This window comes from Haliotis rufescens, unplaced genomic scaffold (assembly GCF_023055435.1).
Source record: "Haliotis rufescens isolate VD_foot unplaced genomic scaffold, xgHalRufe1.0.p SCAF_27, whole genome shotgun sequence".
In the NCBI taxonomy this organism is placed as follows: Eukaryota; Metazoa; Mollusca; class Gastropoda; order Lepetellida; family Haliotidae; genus Haliotis; species Haliotis rufescens.
The window spans coordinates 1,490,500-1,517,653 of record NW_025963968.1 but is presented as its reverse complement, the minus strand read 5'-3'; the positions used below and the strand labels follow the sequence as shown (position 1 = coordinate 1,517,653).

General features: G+C 43.2%; 1 protein-coding gene across 1 annotated transcript; it reads right to left on the bottom strand.

Moving 5' to 3' along the window:
- Window positions 1–1,820: 1,820 nt before the first annotated feature.
- Window positions 1,821–11,765, bottom strand: LOC124113407. The gene is made up of 8 exons (XM_046473738.2): window positions 11,499–11,765; window positions 10,305–10,328; window positions 5,988–6,095; window positions 4,993–5,093; window positions 4,464–4,566; window positions 3,200–3,370; window positions 2,545–2,708; window positions 1,821–2,196 (listed from the first exon to the last, which is right to left on the bottom strand). The coding sequence occupies exons 1-8, from the start codon at window positions 11,554–11,556 to the stop codon at window positions 2,098–2,100; spliced, it is 828 nt and encodes a 275-aa protein (XP_046329694.2). The 5' UTR covers window positions 11,557–11,765; the 3' UTR covers window positions 1,821–2,097.
- Between the last annotated feature and the right edge of the window lie 15,389 nt (window positions 11,766–27,154).

Genomic DNA, 27,154 nt, shown 5'->3' with positions numbered 1-27,154 from the left:
GTATAGCATTCAAATGTCTGAGGAACTTGGAGAGGCTTTTTTTAAAGTACCTACTTTACCATTTGTGAGCAGTTTACGATATCTACTTATGTGTAGCCAGTGTGTATAGTATTCATTAACTCATTCAGCGCATAAGGTTAAAGATAAATTACAGTTGATTACGTAATGGTACTCTTCACCAATTACTTGGACCAATGAGATCTCATCATTCAGACATAAATGAATAACGTATTTTATCAAGATCACGTGGACCAAACAGATCTCATCATTCTGACATAGAGGTGTAACGTATTTTATCAAGATCACGTGGACCAATCAGATCGTACCATTCTGACATAGAGGTGTAACGTATTTCATCAAGAGCATGTGGACCAATCAGATCTCACCATTCTGACATGGAAGATTTACACAGCCGGTTGTTCTATGCTGTATCAACATGAAGTCACATGAGTAAAATTGTCTCAACATCCTTTGATGAACAAAATTATGGGTATGTAATATTATGAGAACTGATTTTCAATGTGAGCTCTTTGCAGTATGAACCTTCATAGAGTGAGGGCCAGTCTGTATGCATGACGGAGGCCAGCCTCACGCTCCTTAAGTCTTAAAACTGGATGATTTTACTGCCGCTTAGTTGACTTTGGCGAAAATGAAGATGTACAAAATACTTATGTCTCCCCTGTATCGGTTTGGATAAGAGAGGAAATGTAGCATATCATGTTATCTCTGTGTTAAATGGTTGGTATGTTATTACCTCCCTTGTACAGTCGGTAGCCTACAGTACAAGGTTGCATCTTTAGTAATCAACTCTTCAAGATTTATGAACCAATGACATATAGACAATGTGTGTAGCAGGGCGTGGAGTCATCCCACAAATGACATCCTTACCTTGTCACCCTGCTGACGGGGTTAACCTCTTTGGTCATGTGGACAAGGCGTCCGACCTCGGTCAGAAGGTCCGTGGTTCGAATCCCATCACGGGACTCGGAAATTTTATGGCCGCTACATGTGCACAGTCGGATCTATAAAAGATCTATCTATAAAAGAACCATCTACTTCTAGAAAAGGAAAAGTCGTCACTGTGACTGAAACAAAATTTAAAAGTTGTCGTCTTCATGTATAGAAACAGCTAAAGTAGCTCAGATGGATGAACCAATGGAACACTTTTAGTCTGCGGGTATGTTGGCATTATGGTGAGGTGAGGTGAGGTGAGGTGAGGTGAGGTGAGGTGAGGTGAGGTGAGGTGAGGTGAGGTGAGGTGGCGTTCCAGATTATTGAAATTATCTAGCGACGTGCATGGACGTGTGTGTGTGTATGTGTGTGTGTGTGTGTGTGTGTGTGTGTGTGTGTGTGTGTGTGTGTGTGTGTGTGTGTACTCTTGACGGTCTTAATCCACTGAGATCTATGAACCGTGCCCAGGTTTAACATGGATACCCTACTGAGGCACAGTATACTGACTCCGCGCCGATCAGTCCTTGTTTTATCCCTTTCATATCGAGCGTCAGGCAGGGTAACAACAAGTACCATCTTGTAACGTCTTTTTGGTTTGAGGAGGTCAGGGGATCGAACCCCCGCCCTTCCGCCCTTTGGGCAATCGCTCTGTCCACTACACCACGGAGGCGGTCTGGCATTATGTATACATACATTGTGTTTATAGGGAGGCCAGCATCAACACGGCCGCTGTACAACACAGCACCTCTCTGCCATGGTTCACCCGACTCTGGCGAAGTAACAGTTCCTCGAGGTCGAAACCACATCTGATCCTGTTAGTACCTTTTTATTAGGACTCGGTCAACTCGTTAAGATCGTAACAAATGTTATACCATTTTCGACAGTTTATTTCAGTAAAAGTCACAAGAATAGAATAGATTGATTTTGACCAAAATGAAATACACGGCAGACATCTCCCACACTAGCCAATGAAAGAGCACTAGCCAATGAAAACAGATGTATAATCATTGGCAACACGTGATTCAGGTCACTTGTTATTATCATCCAATCAGCAAGAAGAATTGTTCGAAATGAAGGAATTTGTCATTCTAAGGAGATGAACCATCACTAGTCACGTGGTTCAAGTCACGTGTCATTGTCATCCAATCAGCAGAAGGAGTAGTTGGGGTCCGACATGTAGATATGCATGGTCGTTGTGCCCGATGTCTGGGTGTACAGACAGTCTGGCACGGGGTCCAGGAAATACTGAAAACAGAAATACAATACTCTCGTCAATTTGTTTGATGAAAGATTGGCTACATTTTTTTATCGTTCAGGGGGCGGTCGGGTAGCCTAGTGGTTAAACCGTTCGCTCGTCACGCCGAAGACCCGGGTTCGAAGACATGGGTACAATGTGTGAAGCCCATTTCTGGTGTCCCCCGCCGTGATATTGCTGGAGTATTGCTCAAAGCGGCGTTAAACCATATTTACTCACTCACTTGTATCGTTCAGCGAAGTAATATTTGATAAAGTTATTTGCTGGCAAAGATCCTCAAATACGAATGGAACTAAATATGTTACTGTAACAAATGTTTTCTATTGTGATAGACATACCGCGAACGCTGTCATACGCGGGTGTTCATATCTTGTGGATGTGGTGAGGTTGGCCAAGAACGCCCACCCGAAGCCGTCCAGGATGCCCTCGTTGTAGAGGAGGAACATGGGGAAGAACTCATCACAACTCTGGTCCTTCCGCAGGTTGTACCAGTAGTGTTGTCCTGCAGCAGTAACATTCATAATCATAGGAACACACAATGTCATTTAGCAAGTGGTCAAATGTTACAAATGTCATATTTGGGATAACACTTAAAGTACAGATTCTCGTACTTTTTTGGGTTGAGTCCCGTCCGGGATTCGAACCCACACTGGCAGAGTGAGGCACCAAATCGCCTGAACACTAAGTCAGCGATCTAACCAACTCAGACACAGAGGCTTCCACAAAATGAAAGTCCAACAACTGGTGATCACGCACTTTGTGTACCCCTGTGACATGTGAACACAATGCCATTTAGAAAGCGGTCAAATTTAACACATGTGGGATAACACTTTCTTGGTAAAGTAAAGTACAGGGGGGTGGGGGTGACCCTTGGTTTGTCAGTACCATACCCATGGGTTTGACGGGAAAGTTTAACCTCGGCCACTTCTTTCAATTACGCTGATGAATTAACTAATAGTTCTGCGTTAAACGAAAAAATCCTATTTCCTTCACCCATAGTTCTGAAGCAGTGTCCCTTCGTCCACAGTGTGGAGCCAATATTCCTCTCCAGCTTGGGGACCTTGGTGCTGTCTGATGGGCGCGTGCCGTTCTGGATGTACATGTCACTTCCGGTGCCCTCGCTCTCGAACATGGCGGAAGTTCTTCCTCGACTGCATATACCACCTAAGAAAGGGATGCATCAGATATGTTTTCTCCTCTACAGCGCAAATGGGAGTTGTGGTGTGTGGTTTATTAGTGCCTAGACTTAAGTTATCCTATTGAAATGAAAGATGTTCTCTGATGCACTCAAACAAACTATGAAAATGCACATATTTGTAAATGCTGCTTGTACAATACAACCTATACAATGCAGAAACTACACGATACAAGGGGTGGGGAGGGCACGGATGGCCCAGTAATCTAAGGCGCCACAATTCGCTGTACAGTGTTGCGTCCCTTGGACACGCCCGATATATCTGTTTGTGGGTTCGAACCACGGTTCGTCCCGATTATGTTTATAGGAATGTCGGCACCATATCCGTGCTCGTGGTTTTTTTACCGCAGTGGTAAACGTCTTAGACCTGCATCACTTTGGGCTTTCCTCCCACATTAAGCTGTCACGCCGCGGTATAGCTGGAATACTGTTAAAAGCGGCGTTAAAAACCTAACTCACTCACTCACTTATACCGGGCGATAAAAGACAGCCCGGTGGTCTAAGGTGTCGGCATTCGTTGGCAGAGCTGCGTCCCTCCAACGTCTGAATGATGTTGGTTCGTACAGATTCGCACTGATTCGTCCTCGTCAGGACCATACACCTGCTCGTGGGTTTCACCCGAACTACGAACATCAACGACCTTTGTCATTATTGGCTTTCTCCATCATCACGTGTTTGTTTGTTTGTTTGTATGTTGTGTAACGTCACACCTAAGCAATATGACGGCGCTCTGTAAATAATCAAGTCTGAACCAGACAATCCAGTGATTGACATCATGATCATCGATCTACGCAATTGAGATACGATGACGTGCATCAACCAAGTCAGCGAGTCTGACCATCAGCATGGGTTGCTGAAGGCCGATTCTAACTGGGTTTCTCCATAATAAATTAGAACATAAACCTATTAATTAATAAAGAGTATGATGGTGGGTTTGAATCCCGGTTCGTCCTGATTATAACTTGAGGTTTGTCAGCACCGTACCCGTGGTTGTGGTAAACGTCTAAGACCTGCATCACTATATGGTGATGTCAGTGAAATACACCCCAGCCCTTCACTCACTGGGATTAGTGAAGTAAACAGTGATGTACTGTTTGCCGTCGTCCTCCACGAAGGGGTGGTTCTGCAGGGTGGGGGACGGGTAGTTGTTGGGCTGAGGGGGAAACTGCCAACAGACAACAAACAGATTTGATATTATATACTCTTCAAAAAAAGAAACTTGACACTGACTTTCAAAATGTAATATAATGCGATTGTTTCAAAATAGGACACAGATTAATAACGTATTCCTGTATTTTGTATGGATTGAACATCGTTTAGTTTGTTTGCTTGTTGTTTAACGCCACACTCAGCAATATTTCAGCTATATGACGACGGTCTGTAAATAATCGAGTCTGGACCAGACAATCCAGTGATTGATATTAGGAGCATCAATCCACGCAATTGGGATACGATGACATGCATCGACCAAGTCAGCGAGTCTGACCACCCGATCCCGTTAGTCGCCTCTTACGACAAGCATAGGTTGCTGAAGATCTATTCTAACCCGGAATCTCCACGGGTAGGAGAGAACATCAGGTCGTACACTTACCCCCGCCTGTATCCCCGCGATGTAGCCGTTGACGTCGTAGATGAGGACCACGGCGGTGTCGCCGTCCTTCACATAACGCTTACCAGCAAACTTAGGAGTATCTGGGGACGAATATATTATTGTTATATACAATGCTGTTGACCCTTGATCCAAAGCAATCACTAAAGACTACAAACATCAAAACAAGTTCCATGTTGGCGGGGTCTTATCATCATCTAATAAACAGGGGAAGGTGCATAGACATATAATATTTCTTAAACAATTCCGTCATTACCAACTTTGGTTTAACTAATTATATATACAGGTCCTGATTGACGGGATTTAAGTGTACCTGCCATCACGGTCGGATATCAACGTCTGTCCTGATTAACGAGGTTCAACTTTTCCTACCATCACCGTCAAATACCAACGTCTGTCCTGATTAACGAGGTTCAACTTTACCCACCATCACAGTCAAATATCAACGTCTGTCCTGATTAACGAGGTTCAACTGTACCTACCATCACCGTCAAATATCAACGTCTGTCCTGATTAACGAGGTTCAACTTTTCCTACCATCACCGTCAAATACCAACGTCTGTCCTGATTAACGAGGTTCAACTGTACCTACCATCACAGTCAAATATCAACGTTTGTCCTGATTAACGAGGTTCAACTGTACCTACCATCACCGTCAAATATCAACGTTTGTCCTGATTAACGAGGTTCAACTGTACCTACCATCACAGTCAAATATCAACGTTTGTCCTGATTAACGAGGTTCAACTGTACCCACCATCACCGTCAAATATCAACGTCTGTCCTGATTAACGAGGTTTAACTGTACCTACCATCAACGTCAAATATCAACGTCTGTCCTGATTAACGAGGTTCAACTGTACCTACCATCACCGTCAAATATCAACGTCTGTCCTGATTAACGAGGTTCAACTGTACCTACCATCACCGTCAAATATCAACGTCTGTCCTGATTAACGAGGTTCAACTGTACCTACCATCACAGTCGGAGATCATCGTCCATCCCTCCCGCCAAGCATCTTTCTCAGTCCGCGGCATGTCGGCGAAGCCTCGGGAGCTGTAGCAGTCGGCCGCATCCCATGTCACTGGAAGCACATGTTGAACGTAGATTGGTACTGTTCGCTTTTTTATGTCAGTTGAGCCACAACATGTAGTAAGTGAATTGCCTCAGGAGAAAGATGTTATTTCATAGATTGTTTATGGAATGTGTTGATTTATGATGCAGCGCAGACATGGCAGGCACCAAATGGACAACTGATATTATTAATTATATTACTTATGTACTCATGTGATATAAGGACGGTCGGGTAGCCTCGTTGAAGCGTTCGCTGTCACGCCGAACACCCGGGTTCGATTCCCGACATGGGTACAATTTGTGAAGCCTATCTCATGTGTTCCCCGCAGTGATATTGCTGGAAAATTGCTAAAAGCGGCGTAAAACCATACTCACCCACTCACTCTCATGTAATATTGTATATGATATTCAGCAGTACGTGTACTCTATGTGGATGACAGCACACCTGCCCAATAAAGGCAGTGCAGCAGTACACCACGTTCTTTAGACTGTCAAACATCTTGGACACTCAATAAAGAGGAGGTCAAATCTTCCCGACTTTTTAGAATCATATTTTGTGAAACAAGACTGTAGTGAACATGTTTCCTGAATTTGTTTTGTTGATAATAGAAGTGCATATCTCACATAAAGAGTTAATCGGGGTATTTACACACGTTGGGGTTTAACCAGCTCATTAATGAAGTACATACGTTATTGATGAAGTGATGCATTTAGTCCTTATTTCAGGAAATTCGTCATGTTATAAAGTACTGTTTTACGCATACGTTATAGCAGGCTCAATCATGATGAGATAAACCTGCTGACGAGACAATCCCAATATTTCATCTTCTGAATAAATAAGACTACAGTACAAGAATGCTGGTCGTAATAGGCCGAATTAATACATCAGGTGGTCAGGCTCTGTGATTTGTTTGATTGCGTGTCATTGTACACCGATGGCGTTGACCGTTGCTCACGATATCAATCACTGGTTTGTCAGGTCCAGATTTGATTGTTAACAGGCCGCTGAGATATAGCTTAGTGTGGCACTAAACAACAAAAAAGGAAACAGACAAACATGTCAAGACATGCTCTGTTCCCTGCAATGTCACGTAGACACCCTCTGTTCCCTGTAATGTCACGTAGACATCCTCTGTTCCCTGTAATGTCACGTAGACATCCCTTGTTCCCTGCAATGTCACGTAGACATCCCTTGTTCCCTGTCATGTCACGTAGACATCCTCTGTTCCCTGTCATGTCACGTAGACATCCCTTGTTCCCTGTCATGTCACGTAGACATCCCTTGTTCCCTGCCATGTCACGTAGACATCCCTTGTTCCCTGTCATGTCACGTAGACATCCCTTGTTCCCTGTCATGTCACGTAGACATCCTCTGTTCCCTGCCATGCCACGTAGACATCCTCTGTTCCCTGTCATGTCACGTAGACATCCTCTGTTCCCTGTCATGTCACGTAGACATCCTCTGTTCCCTGTAATGTCACATAGACATCCCTTGTTCCCTGTCATGTCACGTAGACATCCTCTGTTCCCTGTCATGTCACTTAGACATCCTCTGTTCCCTGTCATGTCACGTAGACATGCCTTGTTCCCTGTCATGTCACGTAGACATCCTCTGTTCCCTGTCATGTCACGTAGACATCCCTTGTTCCCTGTCATGTCACGTAGACATCCTCTGTTCCCTGTCATGTCACGTAGACATCCTCTGTTCCCTGTCATGTCACGTAGACATCCTCTGTTCCCTGCCATGTCACGTAGACATCCCTTGTTCCCTGTCATGTCACGTAGACATCCCTTGTTCCCTGCCATGTCACGTAGACATCCCTTGTTCCCTGTCATGTCACGTAGACATCCCTTGTTCCCTGTCATGTCACGTAGACATCCTCTGTTCCCTGCCATGCCACGTAGACATCCTCTGTTCCCTGTCATGTCACGTAGACATCCTCTGTTCCCTGTCATGTCACGTAGACATCCTCTGTTCCCTGTAATGTCACATAGACATCCCTTGTTCCCTGTCATGTCACGTAGACATCCTCTGTTCCCTGTCATGTCACGTAGACATCCTCTGTTCCCTGTCATGTCACGTAGACATGCCTTGTTCCCTGTCATGTCACGTAGACATCCTCTGTTCCCTGTCATGTCACGTAGACATCCCTTGTTCCCTGTCATGTCACGTAGACATCCTCTGTTCCCTGTCATGTCACGTAGACATCCTCTGTTCCCTGTCATGTCACGTAGACATCCTCTGTTCCCTGCCATGTCACGTAGACATCCCTTGTTCCCTGTCATGTCACGTAGACATCCTCTGTTCCCTGTCATGTCACGTAGACATCCTCTGTTCCCTGCCATGTCACGTAGACATCCCTTGTTCCCTGCCATGTCACGTAGACATCCTCTGTTACCTGTCATGTCATTTTGGCCATTTGTCGCAATGTCGCATTGTCGCGCTTTGAATAATCTTTTTTTATTTTACCAAAGCGCGACAATGCAACAACGCGACATTTTTCAAGGTCAAAATGTCCCCTGTGGTGTTCCATACCGCCCAGGACAGCTTGCACGTTTGGAAAGTTTCGTGGTGTGACCGTTTCTTGAAGGTTGCCTGTTCCTTTACAAGGGAGACAGGTGGGCAGTCGAGGCCTTACGTCTTATCTACTTGCGACTGGATACCTGACTGAAAACACCGCCAGCTTCCAACACTAGTCCTGATTCAGGAATGGAGCACGGTCTCTTTCAAGACATTCGACAGTGACGAATTCCGGACATTCGTGTTTCCACTTATTTGACCCTTGTACTGCGTCTTGTGATTGTAAACCTAAAACTGTGTGTTCCAATAACATTTCTTAATTATTCATATATCTTGTGTGGTCATTTACTGATGTCACCAGCCGTGAAGAACCGGGTCAGATAAGGTCTTCAGCAACTCATGCTTGTCGTAAGAGGCGACTAACGGGATCGGGTGGTCAGGCTCGCTGACTTGGTTGATGCAGTCATCGTATCGATGCGCATGATGTCAATCACTGGATTGTCTGGTTCAGACTCGATTAGTTAGAGACCGAGGTCATATTGCTGGAATATTGCTGAGTGCGGCGTTAAACAACAAACAAACAAACTGATTTCACAATTCAGTCCGGTACAAACCGATTTCTGTTTTTATCTTTGCTTTGAATTTGGAAATCACCTCGTAACATTTAGTACAGGGACTTGGCGACCGAAGTCTCGGTGCATTGCAACTGTCCATCGACCTTAGGCGACAAAGGCGATAGTAATGTAAATATCATGGTAGTAATAGTTGACATTGCTAGGTACCATCAGTAGACTAAATACACTCCGGGGAAATCAGTTACAATTAATCCCTGCAGTAGGTACCTTGGTATTCAATGTTTCAAAAATATATCTTTTGTTTGAAGAGATATAGTCGTCTAAGGCGCCGCGATTCGCTGTGCAGAGTTGCGTCCCTTGGGCACGCCAGAAACCTATGATTGTGGGTTCGAATCCCGGTTCGCCCCGATTATGTTTATAGGTTTGTCAGCACCATACCCGTACTCGTGGATTTCACCGAAGTGGTAAACGTCTGATACCTGCATCACTTCGAGCTTTCCTCCCACATTAAGCTGACACGCCGTGATATAACTGGCATACTGTTAAAAGCGGCGTTAAACCTAACTCACTCACTCACTCACTTGAAGAGATATATGGATGTCCATTCAGACACGTTCATGTCACATTATCCTCAAAGCTAAACCCCCTTACACATCGATCCACGCACAACGGGGCTGACGGTTGTAGAGATACACACGCCTTGTGAATCCCCCCGCCCCGCCCCGCCCCGCCCCGCCCCGCCCCGCCCCACCCTGGAATCCACTCAGGTAATCGTCGAACTCCAGGAACTTTGTTTCCACACAAGAACATCAAGCCCTGAATTATCATAATATGTGTTTGCCGCGATATGACCCAACGTGGGAAACACTTGATGTCAAGAGGAAATTTTGAAGCGCAAGGTCTAGTTACAAAATAAATACTGCAGCTACACCCCTATAGACTGGATATAGATACGGAGAATGAAGGTCAGCGATGACCCGGGGGAACAGGTAAGACAAACAACTTGTTTAAATATTGCACAGGTACCAGTTTGTTTCTAGTGTGGTTCAAGCCTGATTTAAACTAAATAACATTTTAACTAAATACCGTGCTACAATTGGCTACATCAGTGTGTAAAACATACCTTTCAAATGATTCCAGTCGGGGGCTGAAAAGAAAATATCCTTACATTAAATGTTATGATGATTACAGTATCATGAATGTTTCATATACAAAAGCAGGAAGATTACAGAATGTAACAGACTGAATTGACAGTACTACATGGGGCTGTTGACACAAACCACAGAAACACGAACTAAACAGCATGGTCATTATTAATAATAAAACACCGTTGTCAACAACATCACTATGCCCGGTATAACTAATAAACCATTGTCAACAACATCACTATGACCGGTATAACTAATAAACTATTGTCAATAACATCACTATGACCGGTATAACTAATAAGCCATTGTCAATAACATCACTATGACCGGTATAACTAATAAACCATTGTCAACAACATCACTATGACCGGTATAACTAATAAACCATTGTCAACAACATCACTATGACCGGTATAACTAATAAACCATTGTCAACAACATCACTATGACCGGTATAACTAATAAACCATTGTCAACAACATCACTATGACCGGTATAACTAATAAACCATTGTCAACAACATCACTATGACCGGTATAACTAATAAACCATTGTCAACAACATCACTATGACCGGTATAACTAATAAACCATTGTCAACAACACCACTATGCCCGGTATAACTAATAAACCATTGTCAACAACATCACTATGCCCGGTATAACTAATAAACCATTGTCAACAACATCACTATGCCCGGTATAACTAATAACCCATTGTCAACAACATCACTATGCCCGGTATAACTAATAAGCCATTGTCAATAGCATCACTATGACCGGTATAACTATTAAACCATTGTCAACAACATCACTATGCCCGATATAACTAATAAACCATTGTCAACAACATCACTATGCCCGGTATAACTAATAAACCATTGTCAACAACATCACTATGCCCGATATAACTATTAAACCATTGTCAACAACATCACTATGCCCGATATAACTAATAAACATGTACGCCAGAGCGTGGCAAGACTTGGAAAAGCGTCTTTAACATCTTTGGCAATAAAAAATCGCATAAACGAGAAGGTTAACCTAAGGTCCAGGTGTGACAAACAGCTTCTCCGGGGTATAACGCTAATCTTACACCACCCGTCCACCGTATACTTCCCTGCAGAAATAATGAAACATTTGTAACTGTAGAACAATAAACGTAACTTACTGCCCCAAAAACCAGCAGCAACGCCGACACAGAACGTCAATAGCACGACCCGTAACATCCTGACGACTACCTCGTCTCAAGCTGCCCTAGCAATGGCTGTGTAATGTGTCGTCTAACACAGGTGTGCTGTGGACTTTTTGCGATGTCACGGCGATCACTTAAAGACGACAATTGGCGACGGGCACTGGGTGTCTACTCTTAAAACTCACGACCATTTGCATGTAGACAGACCATGGATCATAGCTGGTCCAATCTGCACTTTGGACCCACGACAAGCGGACTTTGTCACCTAAGGGATGCAACTATGTACAAGAATTGCACAATTTCTGCCTGGAGCTGAGTCATGCGGTTGGCCCCCCCCCCCCCCCCCCAAGTAGTCTCTGTCTTCAGGGGGAAGAAGCCATATCGGAACTATAAACATGTTTCTCGATAACTAAAGGTATATCTAATATATATTTACCATAAACGGACCTTTCTCGGTGATATACCCGTTTATAAAAAATCAAGTTTCATAGAATGGCTGTCGATCTCGAGTAAAGTCATGACAGTGAGTGAGTGAGTATGGTTTTACGCCGCTTTTAGCTATATTCCAGCACTATTCCGGCGGTGGACACCAGACATGGGCTTCACACATTGTACCCATGTGGAGAATCGGACCCAGGTCTTCGGCGTGACGAATAGTTATGACAATAACTGACCGTGTCGCCCAAACACACAGACACATGAACGCGAACCATAATATTCTCGAGTTTCGGGAAAAGCACTTTTGTGTTGATGCAAGTAAGGTTATATAAAGTGGCATTATTCCGATTGTTTAGTCAGCACATGTAACCATGGCACGCAGGAGGCTGTCAGAGGCACTCTGTTGGCAAATTAGTGGCATTAGTGACACGGGTATGTCATACAGAGCCATTGGACGTCATCAGCAGACTCGTTAAAAGACACCGGCAGACACGTGAAGTAAAGGACAATCCACGACCAGGGTCACCCCGGAAGACAACTGTATGGGAAGACGGGGCTCCAGCACGCCTTGTGAGGCGACAACCCTTTGCTGCGAGTAAAGCTCTGACAGAACAAAGGCTTCCCTTTCCTCGATTGGCCAAGTGTATGGCTCGACGTCTTTGGAATCTGAGAACGAGGCGACAGATCCATTGGTCTGATTAAAGCAGATTCGTGCTGCACGTCCCAGATGGGCGAATGTGGGTTTGGTGACACTGAAACACTGCGTATACCCCTAGGAACAGTGTACCAACTGTCCCGTCTGGTGGAGACTCCGTAGTGGTGTGGGGAGCAATATCTCATGACTGTAAACCGGACATGGTGACACTGAAACACTGCGTATACCCCTAGGAACATTGTACCAACAGTCCCGTCTGGTGGAGAGTCCGTAGTGGTGTGGGGAGCAATATCTCATGACTGTACACTGGACATGGTGACAGTACGAGGCAATCTCAACGGCGATCGTTACATCCAGGACATCCTCAATCCTGTTCTTCCACATTTTGACAATCAAGGACGACAACGCTAGACCCCATCGTCCTCGTGCTGCGACTGCGTTCATGCAAGGACACGCTGATGACGTTTAGCCTAGGTTCGCGGTGAGTCTAGATTTCAATCCATTGGAACATGTTTGAGACATTCTTGGACGTCAGCTGCAGGCAATGGATCCACCAGTACAGAATGTAGCTGCTTTAGAGGCTGCATTGCATCAGGAGTGGCAGCAGTTACGTTTTGGTCGTATCAGAAGAGTGAGTGAGTGAGTGAGTATAGTTTTACGCCGCTTTTAGCAATATTCCAGCAATATCACGGCGGGGGACACCAGAAATGGGCTTCACACATTGTACCCATGTCGGGAATCGAACCCGGGTCTTCAGCGTGACGAGCGAACGCTTTAACCACTAGGCTACCCGACCGCCCCGTATCAGAAGACTCACTGGAGGAATAAGGAGAAGGGTAGAATTGGTCATACAGGCATATGGCGATTACACTGGCTACTCATGGAGTTTGCTCACTTGAGGCACTGTCTTCATCAGCTGATGAACGTCAACAAATGCAAATTCAATCCTTAAGTACACTTTAGGGTTTACTCCCATCTGTGATTCGAACCCATACTTCCCAGAGTGAGGCACCAAAATATTAGCAAACAAAGTCAGCGATCTAACCCACTCAGCCACCGATGCTTCCACAAAAGAGGAAGTCATACAAGTCAGAGGGGTACACAAAGTACTGATCTAGACTACCAGTTTTGTGGAATCCCAGATAGGACTCAACTCCATAAAGAAGGTGAAATCCCAAATATAACTGTACATATGTTCACTGTTGGAAAAATAAAAACAAATATGTCAGGCTGCCATCAGGGCCAACAGGGTTTAGAAGCTGCAGGCCCTGACTCAACTATTCAGGCCCTCATTAAAAAACAACTGCAGCATGCTGTGACAAATATATCCACACATGCATTTACTGCAGGCTACACGGACCCTTACAGTGTTGAACTTCCGGTCTGACACAAGATCTTCCTGCCATGGGCATACGGGCAGGCGCTTAATTCAAACTCTGCATATGTTAAATGTTGTAATGTAGAAGGGGCGGTCGGGTAGCCTAGTGGTTAAAGCGTTCGTTCGTCACACCGAAGACCCGAGTTCGAATCCCGACATGGATACAATGTGTGAAGCCCATTTCTGGTGTCCCCCGCCGTGATATTGCTGGAATATTGCTAAAAGCGGCATAAAACCATACTCACTCACTCACTTACTGTAATGTAGTACGAACTGTCTGCTCTTTACGGTGAAACCATGCCCCCCCATCGTCGCCGGGATGTGTTGTACGTAACGGAGTAGTGAGAGTGGACCCGACCGTACAGTTTTTACATGTGAAAAGACGTTTTAAGACAAGGATAGTTAGCACCGACTTCTGTGTTTTGGATCTCCAGTTTGGTAACATACATTCATTTCCATTTACGCGTTAATACAATACACCTGATTAACTTCTAGTCAAACTGATTGGAAGCAACATTTGTTAAGATCAAGGCGACAAATACTTGGTCGGTGTATGAGCTTTAGAATACTAATACATAATAAAATCGATTCCCTGCCAGTACACCACCAAATCACAATGCAGGAACTCCATGTTTGACCAACTGACCAGCGCGTTCCAAGCTGATCCACGACACAAGAAAGCCCTTGGTAACTACCACTGAAAACTTCCGACCGCTAAATGTAGAACGACCTATTCTAAACAAACAGATGAGTCCCTGTCGGTATGTGATGGAACCAATCAGATTACCTTCTTATGTTGGTAATCACGTGTGGCAATGATCATGAAGAGCCACGTGGAATGAAAGTTTCAATAACATGACTTACTGACATGACTGCTGAAGACAACGACCATTTTGAATGATGATCATAGATGGCATCCTTGTGTTAAAAACACATTGATTCACCCAAACACACACATGCTGTAAAATACCCAAACACACACATGCTGTAAAATACCCAAACACACACATGCTGTAAAATACCCAAACACTAACATGCTTTAAAATACCCAAACACTCACATGCTGTAAAATACCCAAACACACACATGCTGTAAAATACCCAAACACACACATGCTGTAAAATACCCAAACACACACATGCTGTAAAATTCCCAAACACACACATGCTGTAAAATACCCAAACACTAACATGCTTTAAAATACCCAAACACTCACATGCTGTAAAATACCCAAACACACACATACTGCAAAATACCCAAACACACACATGCTGTAAACTACCCAAAGACTCACATGCTGTAAAATACCCAAACACATACATACTGCAAAATACCCAAACACTCACATGCTATAAAATACCCAAACACTCACATGCTGTAAAATACCCAAACACTCACATGCTGTAAATACCCAAACACACACATGCTGTAAAATACCCAAACACACGCATGCTGTAAAATACCCAAACACACACATACTGCAAAATACCCAAACACTCACATGCTGTAAAATACCCAAACACACACACACACGTTGTAAAATACCCAAACACACATATGCTGTAAAATACCCAAACACACACATGCTGTAAAATATCCAAACACACACGTGTTGTAAAATACTAAAACACACACATGTTATGATATACCCAAACACACTCGTGTAATATGCCAAATCACACACATGTTGTAAAATACCCAAACACACACCTGTTGTAAAGCGCACACATGAAACACACTCTAACACACACATGTAAAATACCCAAACACACACATGTAAAATGACAAAACACAAACATGTAAAATGCCTAAACGCACACATGTAAAATACCCAAACACACACACATGTACAATAGTCAAACACACATATGTAAAATACCCCCCAAAACATGTAAAATACCAAACACACACACATGTACAATACTTAAACACACATAAGTAAAATACTCAAACACATACACACATGTAAAATACCTAAACACACATATGTAAAATACCCAAACACATACACACATGTAAAATACCCAAACACATACACATATGTAAAATACCCAAACACATACACACATGTAAAATACCCAAACACATACACACATGTAAAATACCCAAACACACACACACATGTAAAATACCCAAACACATACACACATGTAAAATACCATAACACATACACAGAAGTAAAATACCCAAAAACACATGCACATATGTAAAATACCCAAACACATACACAGATGTAAAATACCCAAACACACAGAAGTAAAATACCCAAACACATACACAGATGTAAAATACCCAAACACACAGAAGTAAAATACCCAAACGCACCTATGTAAGACACAGCTCAAATGTGATAGAAATAGCAATACGTATACGTTTTTGTGAAAAGCATTATATATATTAAATCATCAGTACCACCCATGACACTATTTGAAGCCAGCATTAATGGGTGTACGAAGATTAGCGTTATGAGAAGACAGATCTAGAGAATCTGTATTGTGCGGGGCAAACATAGGGTGTGGTCCTCATGCCATTCACTGCAGGTCGGGGCGACGACCTTATACACACCCGCCCTACTGCAATGTGCTCTTATAATGGTCACCGCTATTTTGCCTATTTTGACATTACCTGTCGTAACCATTACACGTGTTGGTGGAATGTAGGTATAGAGCTAATTTACCTGTACTTTAACCGCGGCAAATTGAACGTGGAACATAACGGGTAGGGTAGTCCGCCAGCACTGAAGTTTTCAACAGTACAAGGCGATTTATCGACGTTGCTGCATTTGATAGAGAGATGTGATGATAAGATATTGTTTATACAAAGTTTTGAAAACTCACTAGTCGGGTATACAATTTCCACTAACCCGTGTAGCGTGGGAAGGTTACGGCTGGTACACACATAACGGTATGTGTAATGTCGTCTACACAGCATGTTTATCTCCATTCTACCTGACGAATAAAACGCGCACCTCTTTGGTGTCAGGGGCGGTCGTATAGCCTAGTGGTTAAAGCGTTCGCTCGTCACGCCGAAGACCCGGGTTCGATTCCCGACATGGGTACAATGTGTGAAGCGCATTTAAGGTGTCTCCCGCCGTGATATTGCTAAAAGCAGCGTTAAACTCACTCACTCACTCTTTGTTGTCAGCAAGTATATTGAGTAACGCGGCAAGGGCTAAGTCCAGAAAGCATCCTAAATGAGGTTCGAGTCCCACTATCGGCGAAACATGTTCATCCGCTTATGGCGTTCCCTGTAATATAACGGGCTCTAGGTAGGTTAGCCGATAAACCCAAACATGCGTTACATCATTGTAAAAAACAATCGTACATTTATTTGTTTAAACTCCTATACTGATATATTGTATTTATATAACATAGCTGTTGAACATGGGCACAATAAACGATGACGTCACACAGGTTAGATGATCTCAGATTAAATAACAACCCAGGTGGAAAGGCTTTGCTTAGCGACACAGCATAGATAGACATGGTACTGTGTATAGGCGCATCGTGTGTTAACAACCTGGGCGAAATACCGACAGTGTTTGATTACGGTCTCAACAAACACGAGCACCGGGACATTGACAGGGCCGGGTTTAATAGGAAACCTAGATGGACGAGTGGATAGGAAATACTGGGTATTGATGTTGATATTAAGCTTGTCGAGACACCAATCGTGGTCAGTGGTCGAAAGTTTGAAACTGATTCAAGCGGCTTGGTGAGACACGACTCTGCTTTCAATAAATGATTCTAGAATCGCTTTTGTCACTTGTATTCACACATACAAAGCAGCCATTGGTCAATAGGATGCTATGATATAATGGTGCATTGGAGTGGGTAAAAATTGATTTGAGCTTCCAAGAATGTACATGTATAGTTCTCATTAAGGTGTTTTTGTCAAAATCCCTAATATATTTATTTTAACGAAATACATTTTTGTATTTGCACATAGAGTGAATAATACTGAAATGCAGGAACAGAATCCACTTTTAATGATATTTAACGCCGCACTCAGCAATATTCCAGTATTCGAGTCTGGACCAGACAATCCAGTGATTGACATCGCGAGCATCGATGTACGCAATTGGGATACGATGACATGCATCAACCAAGTCAGCGAGCCTGACCACCCGATCCTGTTAGTCGCCTATCACGGCAAGCATGGGTTGCTGAAGATCAACTCTGACCCGATCTTCACGGGGGGAATGATATGTAATTGGGGAATTTCAATTGATGTTGAAGGCTGGAGTAAAGTGGAGTTTGTGAGAGGCTAAATTACTACTGCTGTTAGTTATGCGGCTGTGGCTGTAATTACGGTGTCGCCAATCCGTCTGTTGGTCGTAGTTGCAATCACAAATATGTTAAGGTGAGCGAGTGACGAGTGTCTTGAGGCATGCCGCAATTACCTCCTCAGTAAAATCAGGGAGCACAGATTTGTTTTCGCAGAAGAAAACAATTATTCGCGAAAATACTGGATTCGAACCATCGGATTCTGGCACAGCTAAGGGAAGCAACCTTACAAAAACAAAATGCTGCGCCGTCGACTGTTCAACCACCCGTGCTATGACCTTACACTATGAGGCGGTGTAAGGTAACACTGGTGTTTATTCGTCATGTCGAAGTCTCGGGCTCCACGTGGATCCGTGTAGGAGGAGGAATGTTGGGCTGGAATATTGCTCGACATCACACATGCACACGCACTTATATTAGAGAAACACCAAACGACTTAGTTGAAAATTAGAAAAACCTACATGCAATTTTCAAAATATCATCGTTATTACCGTATGTCAAACGAAATATCCCCTTAATTTAGTTAATTTCAAAATGAGAGATGCATTCTTTAATGCTATTCAAAACAACCCACCTTTTTGTTTTGACTGAATAGCAAATGATTACATCCGGTGTATGTAGATTTGTCTGACAACATCTTTATTTCGGTCAATTACTCCCTTGGACAATGACAACTGACGTACCCAAAGATAACACGTAGACGCCCGATATGCGGGGTATAAATGGTAATACCTAATGTCATTGCTATTAGGTATAAGTGCCTTCCACGCCAATGACTGGCAAAATTGCCTTATTACCCGTGTCACATTCCTCACAAGTTTGCGTGGGCGGGGCAGTCTAGGGCTGTACATCTGTGATGTAAATAGTAGACCTGTTATCATGTCATATTTTATTAGTGCGTGGAGTTAATTATATGTTTCGCAAAAGAAGTTTAGGACCGATTCTTTCAACATCCCATAGTACATGGCATGACAGATTAACTAAAGCAATATGAAAGAGGTGGCCCTTAACTTCTTTCGAGTAAGGAAGGTGATGAAGGCGTAAGCATATACTCCGAAACGTTGTGTTCCTCATAATAAATACGTTGACATCTATAAATTCTCTTCCTTATGTGTATCACTTCTGGTGAAGGAGTAAGCATATACTCCGAAACGTTGTGTTCCTCATAATAAAGAAGTTGACATCAATACATTCTTTTCCTTATGCGTATTATTTCTAAATACCTTTCAAAACTTCGTTGGAGTAGTATAACATTGGCACGAGGAGAACTCGTCAGGTTTCAGTATACAGGGGGGCGCGGGTGGCTCAGTCGTCCCTTACGCGTGTCAGATACCTCAGGGTCTTGAGTTCGAATCCAAGATTCTCCCTGATTATTATTCTAGGTTTGTCAGCACCATTATCGTGTTCGTGGATTTCACCAAAGATGTGAGCATCTCCATCGCTTCGGACTTTCCTGTCACACCAAGCTGCAACAGTGTTCATAGCGGCATTAACTCACTCACTCACGATACACAGGGAAATCTAAACGCCATCGGTCTGAACCATATGAGTTTCAGCTACATTCTCTACAAGTCGGATCTTTGTCAAGTTGAAAACCATTTATTAGAAGTCACATGTAGTCTTCAACTATTTAGCCTTGACTCAGTTAGGGCGGTCGGGTAGCGTAGTGGTTAAAGCGTTCGCTCGTCACGCCGAAGACCCTGGTTCGATTCCCGACATGGGTACAATGTGTGAAGCCCACTTCGGGTGTCCCCCGCCTTGATGTTGCTGGAATATTGCTAAAAGCGGCGTAAAACCACACTCACTCACTTACTTGACTGTTTGAACCACGTTATTCAAGTCAGTCTACTTAGTTTTACGATTGCAAGTCAGAACTCTTTAGTCTGGCCCTTGCAATCTGATGCCAATAAGTATGAATGCAGGTGATCTTTAGCCCGGAGTCTGAACCCAAATTAGCCTATGAACCCAGCTTGATGTCGGAGGTAATATATTTCAATATAGATCAATACATGTGTGGCAGGCTCATTTATGTACATACTTTTAATTAAGATTTATTAGTAAGTAGTAAGGTTATATGGCCTTGTTACCATTTTAACTAATTAGTTTGTTACGATATTATCATTATAAGAATATATTATTAGTTATAATATTAGTTATGTTTTATACCTTAGTATTTTATACCTTAAACATTCATTCCATAGCTCTGTAACATTAAGTAAGCTTACCCTCAGTCTAACTTCCACTAATTGTCACACTGCATGCTTTTGACTTACAGCACTCTTTGCCCCAGCGCGCCCCGGCCCAGTCTATTGTCTTGTTGATAGGCCAAGCTGGCCATAGCTACAGCAATGTTTATTGTTGAATTTTAAAAGATCAGTTGCTTTTTGTCACCTCAAGGAAAGACTCTGCGAGATTTATTGCTGCTTTCATTTCTATGTGAGGATTTGGATTTGTAGAAGGATTTATTCATATTTAAGGTTAGTTGGTTATTTATTTTATGAGTGTTGTATGTCTGAAATGAGTGGCTGTTGTACTATATATTTTTATACACTATTTTACCATAGGATATCACTTGTATATAGTATTCTGCATTTGTATTTCTTTATTATGCAGATTTCTCAGTAGCAACATTCACCGTTCGATCATTGTCACGGTATTACCAGTTCAGGTATCACCTATCTGGTATGTAATGTTCGTTATCACTCTATATCATATTAATATATTTTGTATCTGTGTATTGATGTATTGTACGGATACGTCTGATGTATTGTGTAATGTAAAGTAAATGCTATTCATTTTAATGGAAGTGATATATATATATATATATATTTTAGAAATTTAAAGAGTAACTACATGTATAACGGATTGTATATATTTATTCTATGTTATATTTGCTTATGTTGTACTTTTATTGTTTCAGACTGAAATTAAGTGCGTACATTCGCACCTTTATACAATAAACGTCATCAGCCTCACCCCCCACAGCTGTTTGTGATTATTTGGCCAGTAGGACACCTACTCCACTATCGGCCAACACAAGCACGGTTACATTGGAGCCCCCAGTGAGGAACAAGATCGACGTTGCTACCACCACCAAGTGCCATTTCGTGGACACCCAGGATCACTCCCCGGATTGTGCCAACATACGATGTGCCTGTGCGTTGGTAGATACATGTATGTGTGACTTTTGATTATTGACTATGATATGTGACTATTGCTGTTTATACAGCTGATTACTTATACTGTGTACAGACTCTATGAAGATTGTGCTGCAGCCTCACGTGACATATGAAATCAACAACTGTGTTTTCATCCCCTCCACATCTGTGATGTTACTCTAATTAATTGTGAACGTCGCTATATAAGTGCAATACTCTTTGACGCGACGTTAAACCCAATTTCACCTCACCTCTAATTAATTGTATCTACTGCTTGTGTGCTGTCTAATAAATTTAACATGTAAACTTTAGTTTCAATAGGAGCGCTCCGACTAAGTACTTTCTTAGTTAGTTAGTTAGTTAGTTAGTTAGTTACTTAGTTAGTTAGTTACTTAGTTAGTTAGTTAGTTACTTAGTTAGTTCCCATATTTATTATTAGACTTAATCTCTTTGTGTTCTTCTTAGTGTCGTTATATAAGTGAAATAATCTTGAACGCGACGCTATACCCTCTCACACCTCAACTCTTAATATATTTAGATTTAGTATTAGTTATTTCATATTTCTCGCATCAATTACAATAACAGCCAGTATCTGTCTGTGTGTATGAATGAATGATGTGCTAAGGCAACCTATAAGTAGTTTGTAAAACTAAACTATTTAACTACCTAAACTACCTATCTAAACTTTTTTTTTATAACTAAAATAAACTGTTAGGTATGTTGTGTTAGATTACGTGTGATTTATTTGTTTTAGTCCTGGTGCTTGCTGATAACAGGGTAATGTATGTTATAGTTCTGTAAATATTTGATATTGTAGGTTCTGTGTTCAGTGTTGTTTCTTTCTCTTAGGTTGTTGGTGCAATTGTCTTATGTTGTAGGGTAAGTTCATTGATCCTGTTAGCCCCATACCCGCCTCCAATTGCGCGCGTCTGCTTACGATCTGCACTGCCCCCATTTGCACGAATTATATTTGTTACTAATCATTAGTTGCATCTTAGCATTATTCCTAAGGTTTATTTAGCATTATTTTAGTGTTATTCCTTATCTAAGCGTTAGTCAGCTCAGGTAAATTTGTGTTTACTGTAAATAAGTACTGTAAAGGGTACATATTTCAGCGGTAAGTCAAAAGGTATCCTGTTTGGTAAGTTGCTAACCTATTCCATAGCCTATTTTATTCATGGTTATCCATCATCTTCCACCGTAGCTTTAGTGTACACATGAATGTGTGCATTATACTTCTCTTGGGCTTGATACATCCAGTTCGTATATCATTTGTATACTGTATAGTATACTAATCAACAGTATAGTCTCATTTATTAAGCCTCTCACACTACACTTCTCCATGTGAGAATTATTTTCCCTTGTTTTTTTTTAACAAGGAACGATTTTGTCTTTGGCGCTTCAATTCCACATTACCCCGGTGTATTCACTGGTAGCAATTATCTATTTACTAGGAAATTCTGCTTCTCATACTTCAGTATGGCAACACAAAATATGTCACCGGAGGAGATGGATCAGTTGGTTTCTTCTTTGAATAAGTTAGGTTTACAACCTAAAGCTGAAACACCTGAAGATTTACTGCAATGGATCACCGAGGTAGGTAGGCATAATCAAGAACAGGAGGAACCAACAGCAACTGCTACTATCCCTTCTCTACCCACTACCGTCACCTTAGCTAAGAGTCCACAGCTACCATACTTCTCAGGTGACAGGAAGGGAGATGCCAACTTTGATCAGTGGATGCACGAGTACACATGTATGTGTTCCCACTACTCCACGGACATTGTCCTGGAAGCAGTCAGGCGCTCACTTCGCGGCAAGGCGGCCAGAGTTGCTATGCACGTGGACAAGAATGCCCCACTGGATGCCCTCATCAACAAGCTGGATAGTGTATTTGGCAATATACACACAGAGCACAACATCATGGCGCAGTTCTACACGGCCAAGCAAGGGGACAATGAGACTGTAGCTGAATGGTCCTGCCGTCTGGAGGATATTCTCAGCCAAGGAGTTATCCTTGGAAAGGTTCAACCTAGCGACACTGAACAGATTCTTCGAGATACCTTGTGGACTGGCCTCCGTGCCGATTTGAAGGATCTAACTAGCCATAAAGCAGACCAGGATGAGCCATATGAGAACTTCCTCAGGTACCTCCGCCAAGTTGAAGATGACCTGCTGCAGAGGAAATCAATGAAGAAGACTTGCACCATCAACAAGACTACTGTTACCCCAGACAACTCAGAACTCAAGGAGATCAAAGGCCTTTTGAAATCTATGTCTACAGAGATAGCGACCCTCAAGGCACAAGTAGGTAGGACTGACAGGCCAGGATGCACCCCAAATCAGGAACTGCCATCTTTAGATCAAGGTCAAGGTCACGGTCAACAATGGCAGATGCCCCCTAGGCAATGGACACAGCCTCCAAGGACAAGAGGACGTCAACCCTTCGGACGGCACCCGACTGGCCGTGGGACACCAACCTGGTTCCAGGGACCACAGACCTTTGAAGACATCCCAAGATGTTACAGATGTGGGCAGCCTGGACATATTCAGAGGGGATGCAGAGCAATCATAGACGGAGACCCTTTAAACTACCGAAGGCCTATGGGAAGGGGCGGACCATGGGCCTAAGAAGCGTCAACAACCAGCAGATAACAGCCGATTTAGTGGGAGACCCAACAGAGAGTAATATTACCATCAATGGAGTCAAGTGTAAGGCGTTACTGGACACAGGAGCAACCATTTCATCTATATCAGAGACATTCTACAGGCAGAACTTCCCTGGTGTTCCACTTGAACCCTTGAAGCACATGCTACATGTAGAATGCGCCGATGGAGAACTCCTGCAGTACAGCGGACTAATTGTTGTAGACTTGGAGGGGACCGGAAGCGCATCGACTAAGATACACTCTATGCTGCTTGTCGTGCCAGATAGTGCTTACAACAAGAAAATACCAGTCACTCTAGGAACCAACATTCTCTCAATTTACCTGACTCAGTGCAAGGACCAGTATGGACCAAGGTTTCTACAGCAAGCCGACCTGCACACACCTTGGTACCTAGCTTTTCGCAGCATTTTGATAAAGGAGAGAGAACTTGCAAAGAACAATTACTCAGTTGGCAAAGTAAGAAGTGCTGAACAAGACCGCAAGATTATCCCAGCTAACAGTGAAATCCACATCGCCGGTTATGTTGACAGACCCCTACCCTATAAGCCAACTCATGCCATTGTCCAGCCAACCCAAGGATCATATATTCCTAATGACCTTGACATTGTACCAACCTTAGTCTCTTATGATGGAAGTGGACAGAAGATACTTGTTGATGTACGCGTCTCCAATCTTACAACCCGCTCAGTATCTATTCCAAGCCGTGCTCTTCTTTGTGAGTTGCAAGTTGTGAAGTTGGAAGGTATACCACAGACCTCTTCATCATCAAATACATCTAAAGATGCCACTGTCTTAGACCTCATGGACTTCAACGAATCAGCCGTGTCAGAAGAAGAACTTGCACAGGGAAAACAAGTCATCAAAGATTACTTGGATGTATTTTCCACTGGAGACACTGACTTGGGACACACGGACAGGGTACGTCATCGGATTGAACTTACAGATGATATGCCATTCAAACAGCGTTACAGAAGAGTACCACCAGCCATGTACGAGGAAGTCAAGGAACATCTGACCCAACTTCTACTTTGTGGAGTCATCAGACGCTCTCATTCTCCATGGTCTTCAAATGTCGTACTAGTCCGTAAGAAGTCAGGAAAACTTAGACTTTGCGTGGATTTTCGCCAGCTGAACCAACAGACCATTAAGGACAGCTATGCAATTCCCAGAATTGAAGAAATGTTTGAAGCCCTCGCAGGATCTAAGTTCTATAGCACCCTGGACATGAAGAGTGGCTACCACCAAGTAGAAATAGAGGAGACACACAAGGAACGAACTGCCTTCACCGTCGGACCCATGGGATTTTATGAATATAATCGTATGCCCTTCGGATTGTGCAACAGTCCAGCGACCTACCAAAGACTCATGAACGAGTGTTTTGACGGCTTGCATCTAAAGATATGTCTAATATACTTGGATGATATAATTATCTTCTCATCAACAATCGAAGAACATCTTGATCGATTGAGACAAGTTCTACAGCGCATCCGAGAGACAGGATTGAAGCTTTCACCAGAGAAATGCTCTTTCTTCAAGAAGAAAATCAAGTTTCTAGGCCATGTTGTTTCTGGAGAAGGCATATCAGCTGATCCTGAAAAGGTGGAAAAGATTCTGAATTGGCCGAGACCTACCAATGGTTCAGAAGTTAGACAATTCCTTGGATTCGCAGGATACTATCGGAAATTCGTGAAGGATTTTGCCAAGATTGCCAAGCCATTATCCTCACTGATGCCACATGGGAAATCCAAGAAGTCCAAGAATTCACTTGATCAACCATGGCAATGGAAAGAAGAACAAGAACAAGCCTTCGAACAACTCAAGACATTACTGGCTTCACCACCCATCCTTGCATACCCGGATTACAGCCAGCCATTCGAGTTGCATACAGATGCTAGTGGACGAGGACTAGGCGCAGTGTTGTATCAAGAACAAGATGGAGCAAAGCGGGTTATCAGCTATGCAAGCAGAGGACTTACCAAGTCAGAAACCAACTACTCAGCCCATCGACTGGAGTTCCTCGCGCTGAAGTGGGCGGTCAGCGAGAAGTTCCACGACTATCTCTTTGGAGCAAGGTTTACAGTGCTGACTGATAACAACCCCCTTACCTACGTCCTCACCAGTGCTAAGTTGGATGCCACAGGTCACCGATGGTTAGCAACTCTCTCTGCTTATGACTTTGACATCCACTACCGACCTGGAATGAAGAACACTGATGCAGATACATTATCTCGACTGCCAGACTTAGAACACAAAGAAGACATCTCTATGGATTCTGTAAAGGCCATCTGTGGTGTTGTTCACGCCCAACCGTTTGTAGAATCTCTATGTCTCTCCGCAAGTTCAGTGGATAAGGATCTTCACACGACAGCACATGACCTACGTGGAATGACTGACAGGGATTGGCGTATGGCACAAGCTACAGATACAACTTTACCTTCTTGGATACAGGCAGTACGTAACCAGAAGAAGCCAAGGAGACAAGACTTTCCTCATACCCTAGCCAATACCTCCTTGTATCGGAGCTTCCATTCTCTTGTACTTCAACGTGGGATATTGTATCGCCAGATCAAGGTGGACGGAATTACAAAAGATCAACTTGTGTTACCATCTAACTTCATCAATGATGTGTTACAAGGCCTCCACAATGATATTGGACACCCTGGACGTGATCGAACCCTTTCATTAGTTCGTGACAGATTTTACTGGCCAGGCATGCAAGCTGATACAATGGACTGGATTAAGAACTGCGACAGATGTCTCAGGAGGAAAACGCCGACTAATATCCGGGCACCTCTAGTTTCCATCACCACATCACAGCCATTGGAGTTAGTCTGCATGGATTTTCTCACCCTAGAAACTTCAAAGGGAGGATATCAACATGTGCTCGTGATCACAGATCATTTCACGAGGTATGCATTAGCAGTGCCAACCAAGAATACTACAGCCAGGACCACTGCAGAAGCATTCTACAAGAACTTTGTTCTCCACTATGGAATGCCCATGCGAATTCACAGCGACCAAGGAGCCAACTTTATGAGTCGAATGATT

What these genes read in the sequence shown, in the direction of transcription:
- LOC124113407 (XM_046473738.2), bottom strand. Translation starts at nt 11,556, where the DNA reads ATGTTACGGGTCGTGCTATTGACGTTCTGTGTCGGCGTTGCTGCTGGT. An exon ending in TGCTGCTGGTTTTTGGGGCA is followed by an intron (nt 10,329 to 11,498) that starts GTAAGTTACGTT and finishes TTTTCTTTTCAG; the next exon opens with CCCCCGACTGGAATCATTTG. An exon ending in TCGCGGGGATACAGGCGGGG is followed by an intron (nt 4,567 to 4,992) that starts GTAAGTGTACGA and finishes GTCTGTTGGCAG; the next exon opens with TTTCCCCCTCAGCCCAACAA.